The 6,303-nt window shown below is 49.4% G+C and overlaps 1 protein-coding gene across 1 annotated transcript in view; it reads right to left on the bottom strand.

Annotated features, from left to right (window-relative positions):
• Positions 1-2,742: 2,742 nt before the first annotated feature.
• Positions 2,743-6,303, bottom strand: part of LOC137422317 (potassium voltage-gated channel subfamily V member 2) — a 6,836-nt gene continuing 3,275 nt past the window's right edge. Inside the window, exons 3-4 of the mRNA XM_078772620.1 lie at positions 6,154-6,303; positions 2,743-4,377 (exon numbers count right to left, since the gene is read on the bottom strand). The exon at positions 6,154-6,303 is cut by the window's right edge and continues 1,296 nt beyond it. Coding sequence (XP_078628746.1) covers positions 4,069-4,377; positions 6,154-6,303 — 459 coding nt within the window. The 3' untranslated portion in view covers positions 2,743-4,068. The remainder of the gene's footprint in view (positions 4,378-6,153) is intronic.

Here is a 6,303-nt window from a genome sequence, read left to right as displayed (position 1 = left end):
TACCTTCAAACAGACAGACAGACGGACATTTGGTGAATTATAGTAAGATCGTCACAATGAGAACATCATCACAATGAACGTTATGCGAACATGAATGTTATGCGGGAGTCCAAACCTGAGAATGCTGAAGACCAAAGGTGAAATTGGGGAAACTAAATAGCCTATTTTACTCCTGGAGATCCCAGGATTACCCACCCAAAATATATTTGCGATCGGTTTGGCAGTTTTTACGGTGCCTTCGAACAGACAGACGGACATTTGGTGAATTATAGTAAGATGATTAGATCTTCTATAATATTGTTACGGTTCTCTACGCCGGCCTTAATCCCCTTATCAAGGGGGGGATTAATCCCTTGTCTTTACTGGGCCTGGCAGAACCGAGACTTATTATGTCCCTCCCGGACACACGCGGCGTAGGGTTTCGGGACTACTTTTCGCTCGTACCTAAGTCCCCGCGCTGCCCTGGGAGCGAGGAAACAAGCCTCGCATGAACCACGTGTGGTTTGAGTACGCCGAGCGGATTGCGTACATGTGGTCCGAGCAGTCTTAGATGTTGGAACCCGATTGGAGCGATCCTATTCGTGCCACGCTTAGTCAATGAGGAAACCACAGGAACGATCGAATCAGAAAGAAAGAACAAGGGTTTAATTATTCCCACACGTATATACAGTTCAAGGAGACACAGAGCAATCCTTAAGCAGTCTTAACTTATCCCTGGGACAACGGGCCCATCTCACACTCACACAGGGTATTGCAGATGGGCAGGTGTTCCCCAACGCATCCAGAGATGTTTCCCGTCCGGCTCTCCACGGTCCCCGCACATCCCGCGAAGATGGTGGCAGGCGAAGGCAGGGACTCGTAGCGCGTCTCTCGTACCAGCAGATGATCGGGCGGAACGGCAGAGGGCGGACTTTAGCGCGGCTGGCGGTTACTCAGCCTTGTTCACTTGCGCGTCTGAAATGTAGCGGCCAACTTCTCTTCTTCAATACACTCCGGGCTGGTTAGCGCGCGCGTTCTCGTGCAAGTTCGTCAAGTTCATCACAACGCGGGTCCACTCTTTGCTGCAGTCCTTTTAACCCTCCGATGCAAGTCCTATCAGGCAGCAGTCCTCTCAGGCAGCAGTCCTCTTGAGGGCTTTTGCGCAGCCGGTTTTATAGCTACACCCCCTGAACCTTCTGGAACTCACCCGAACCTTCTCACCACGCCCTCTGACGCCACGCCGCCGCCACCACCTCTGAGCTCTGATTGGCGGCTTGTGCTTACCGTCATTGCTTCTGCCGCTCCACCTCGACTCCACCCCGATCCTTCCTAGGCCTACCTCGTGTTAACTCGCCCAATTATCAACCCATGCTTAACAAACTGGATTGAGGCTAGGGTGGCTGGGAAATCGGTGGCAAGTAGGGCCTATTCTCCTGGCTCCTACTCAACGCAGAATTAACACTGGAAGGGAACTAAGCTCACAAATACTAAGACATAACTATACTATCGCGAGGCTACATGTTGCTTGTGTGACTAACTATGGGGGACAACCTTTAACCTTTATTAAACTCACTTGACAGACTCAAAACCACAACAATATTAATGTTACGTTATCATTATTTCGAAAATGATACTACTATCAAAAAACCGAGGCCAATTCCTTACTTCCTCGGTTATTAGTGCCGAACACCGATCATCATTGATCATGAACCGCTTCAATCCATCAACCTTCCATTCACGACATTGGGATTAAAGTGTTATGGTTATATTTACTATATTATTATTATTATTATTACGAAAATTATACTACTGAAACGATACACTACTGTATTAAGAAACCTGGGCTTAATTTTTCAGAAGCGGTCCGAAGGTTAGGCATAACGCCTAAGGCCTATACATACCGTACCCTATTGTTTTGTTGGAAGAGCCGTAACACCGATGCTTTCCATATTTGATGGTCATTTTAACAATCGGTGTGTTTGTGTTTCACACTGAATGAAAAACGTAAAGGTAGAGCATGCCGATTGTGATGTATGACATGTTCGACGATATGTTCGGCCTGAACGAATATGTAATCAAAATGGCGGTGTGTGGAGAGTCAGCCGCTGTATCGCCGTAATGACATCAGACGTAATCACATCACCCTGTCATGTGACTAGATCCTCAGCTCTGATTGGTATATGTTTGAGGGGACATACATACATACATACATACATACATACATACAAACATACATACATACATACATACATCCATACAGAAAAACACTGTTCTAGACGGCTTTGCCCTATGGGCTACGCCGTAAAAATTTAAATCATCGCTCAGGATGGTGGGACGCCAATTCTCTCTCTGTAAATGTGTATCGTATAGCGCCGCCTGGTGGGAGTGGTGGGTATTTCCAGTCACCTTAGAAAAACCACACAAGTGGGGGAAATTAAGCAGTCCATTTTCCCAGCAGTATTCCGGCCAGGTACTTGGCGAGGGGAGTGGCACGCAACCACTCTTTTCAGATGTGGGAGCTTTAACATCCACCATCCAACGCCAGCAGCCAGGATGCTCAACGTAGCATTCCCCTAAAGGACTGTGCTCTTATTGATACTCTGCTTCACTGTCATCAGGGTGAGCGTTCATTATTGGGTTGAAATCACAGGTCAAAAGGCGATGTTCCTGCAATAACATGACCAGAAGAAATTGTACCTGATGAGTCTATTTCAAGATGGGAACCCCAAAGCTCGTCATGCAGGACAGACAAAATGTTTTAGAATACGATTTTACTTCTGAAATTACATTTGGTCCTCATTTTCATGTTCAGAATATGCACTGATGTTTATGTGTGGTTATGCGAACATGATAAGCAGCGATTCACATGATGGCTTCTTTCGAGGCTGCACGATCTGTTGCTGGCCCTCTTGTTAGTCCTTAAACTCAAATCATCTTAGCAACTAATCCCATGCCTAATGTCCCAACTTGTGATATGTACAAGATGCAATGATCAGAGCAATTGGAGATGATCAGATGATCAGAGCACAAACGACAGTCAGACAGGTATGAGAAAAACAAACAAAAATGTTAATATTGGTACAGAGAAAGACAGGCAGGCCTACCATATATAATAGGACAGAAAGAATACTTGTTGATGAAGGGCGCAGACATGCCATTGCCAACCGAACAGGGTACTTGTAGTCAATAATGAAAGAAGACAAAGTTCATCATGTGAAAACCAAAACTGGGAAAGGGAAGGACATGTGGCATTGTGGCATACAGTCAGGGAAGTGGAAGGGAGAGGGCATTTTTGTGACACACCAGGGTTGGGGATTAAATTCCGCCATTTTGTGCACATGATGAACATATGGCCTTTTTTTTCTCTCCTTTAAAGGACAAATGTGAACAATTTTTTCTTCTTCAAAGGACAAATGTAAAACCATGCAGAACAGTTACATCAAAGCACCGTTAGTATTCAATGGCACAAGTCAAAAATGCTTCTCTTGACTTATCTATTCACCACGTCGAGGCCTCTTGTTTGCAGTTGATGTTCATCAGGGATTGGGGCATTTTGAGGGAGAGAGAGAGAGAGAGAGAGGAGGGTTAAAATGCAGACAACATGCTCAGAAAATAAAAATTAGAGGGCAAAACTTCTGTTGTGGGAATAGAGCGCTACGCCATGTGTAAGCCTCCTGATAGATGATGTCACAACCCGCAACATGAATCAAAATTGCACACACTCAGGTATTGAGGGACAAGGTAGAACCAAGTGGCTCTTCTGACACATCATATGTTTAACAAATATACCACATTTTAATAAAATAACTCACATGCCCTCCTAAGGCAAATGTACATACAGGTAACGAAGGAGTACGTACCAAGCAAGCGGCTGGGAGTCAGAATTCCCACTGTACAGTAGTTTTGACTTTATCCTGAGGTTATAAGGGCAATTCATTAGAAATACAAAAGTGAGGCTTGTATTAGTGGCAGTGGCGTGTTAGTCATTTACAATGAGAGTGGTGATACCATGAGCAATGTTCTGATGGAATCTCTGCGGTTTTCAGGAACAGCTGAAATGACCGAGGGGATGAGATAAGTACGGAATTCTTAGTCGTTGGCAGGTGACTGCCTGCCTGGTGAGGGTGTTCCTCGAATTACACTCAGTTGCGCGCAGAGACAGTTGGAAAACCTCCGTTGAGCTTGGATGCCAAACTTGATCCCGCCCTGGCGCTGGCGCAGGCGAGCTGTAAGAGCGTGCTCTTTGAGCTTGCTGTAGTAGTCGGAAAACTTGTTGTACAGGATTGATATTGGCAGGCTGTTCAGGATAATACCCAGGGAGACGCAGGCAACACAAACCAACTGGCCCAGGACACTATCTGGGCACATGTCACCATAACCCACTTGGGAGATGCTGACCTGGAGAGAAAAGGTCAAAGAAAAGGATGGAAGATTTCATGGAGAGGTGAAGAGAGAAAATCGTTTCAAACAATGCAGAATAACTGCAGCATTCAATGCAGAAAATGAATAACTTTCGTTTGAGTTAATCAGCATAACGGCAAACTAAGAATAACAATGCAGAATAACTGCAGGAAAGCAGAAAAAGCAGAAGAAAATCAGGAGGATAAAGGGGACAATAAATTTCACCCCCAATTTTTTTTAAAAAAATTGACGACTTGCGGTGCCATGTATTTCCCGGGTCCAAGACGCGCCCGATAGCCCCGGGTCCGACACGCGCCCGATAGCCCCGTGTCCGACACACGCCCGATAGCCCCGGGTCCGACACGCGCCCGATAGCCCCGGGTCCGACACGCGCCCGATAGCCCCGGGTCCGAGACGCGCCCGATAGCCCCGGGTCCGAGACGCGCCCGATAGCCCCGGGTCCGAGACGCGCCCGATAGCCCCGGGTCCGAGACGCGCCCGATAGCCCCGGGTCAGAGACGCGCCCCATAGTCCCGGGTCCGAGATGCGCCCGATAGCCCTGGGTCCGAGACGCGCCCGATAGCCCCGTGTCCGACACGCGCCCGATAGCCCCGGGTCCGACACGCGCCCGATATCCCCGGGTCCGAGACGCGCCCGATAGCCCCGGGTCCGAGACGCGCCCGATAGCCCCGGGTCCGAGACGCGCCCGATAGCCCCGGGTCCGACACGCGCCCGATAGCCCCGGGTCCGACACGTGCCCGATAGCCCCGGGTCCGACATGCGCCCGATAGCCCCGGGTCCGAGACGCGCCCGATAGCCCCGGGTCCGAGACGCGCCCGATAGCCCCGGGTCCGAGACGCGCCCGATAGCCCCGGGTCCGAGACGCGCCCGATAGCCCCGGGTCCGAGACGCGCCCCATAGTCCCGGGTCCGAGATGCGCCCGATAGCCCCGGGTCCGAGACGCGCCCGATAGCCCCGGGTCCGAGATGCGCCCAATAGCCCCGGGTCCTAGACGCGCCCGATAGCCCCGTGTCCTGGATGCGCTGATAGCGCCGGGTCCAAGACGTGCCTGAACCTCTGAAAATTTGGAAAGCCGACTCAACTCCACTGTGCAAATCACTGAGTAGATTATGAACAATAATGATGCTATAACGGATCCATGAGGTACCCCACACTCTTTACATATCCTACCAGTCGGACATCCATTCACAGCCACTCTTTGCTTCCCATCACTAAGCAAGTTTCCAATCCAGTGAGCTACTCCACCAGTAACTACATTACTTTACCAACCCAGTTAGGCCAGAGACCACAGCTTGAAGGTAGAAGAGTAGAGCAAGCTACTACTTCAGCAGGTGTTGCCGATGAACACCACCGGATTCAAACCACAACCGTTATAATGTAGGTTGCCGAGTTGATATTCACATTGAATATTGCTTGTACATTGAACAATCTGCAGCTCAATACATGCCAACTTATGCTGAGTTGTGCTTCCTTGCTGTAGAATTAACCCCAGCTAACACAACACCGTTGGCCCAACGTTGGAGCAACGTCAGCACTTTCGTTGGACCAACGTCGAAAACTATAACCGAGCCAACATCGCCCCGACCAAGTTAAGTCCCAGGCGACTATATGGGGGCCGACCTTTGAAGGGAGGGTGGCACAACGTTGGACCAACGGTGTTGTTTCAGCTGGGAACCCTCTCACTGTGAAAGGTGAACATGGCGGTTAGATTGTGCTGCAGGTAATGTCATGAGTTTGTCATGTTAAACGTACGGTGGCCCACCACCAACAGGCGGGGATACTCGAAAACTTTGTCGCAGGTCTCTCGTGCTCCGCCGCGTACACCAGAGCGGAGAAGATGAAGATTCCCATGGCGATGAAAAGGAAGAGGCAACCGACCTGCTCCGAACACTGGCGCAAGGT

The sequence above is a fragment of the Myxine glutinosa genome, chromosome 2, assembly GCF_964187855.1.
Source record: "Myxine glutinosa chromosome 2, kmMyxGlut1.1, whole genome shotgun sequence".
Lineage (NCBI taxonomy): Eukaryota > Metazoa > Chordata > Myxini > Myxiniformes > Myxinidae > Myxine > Myxine glutinosa.
Note: the sequence above shows the minus strand (reverse complement) of the source record. Positions and strands in the feature narration are given on the sequence as shown.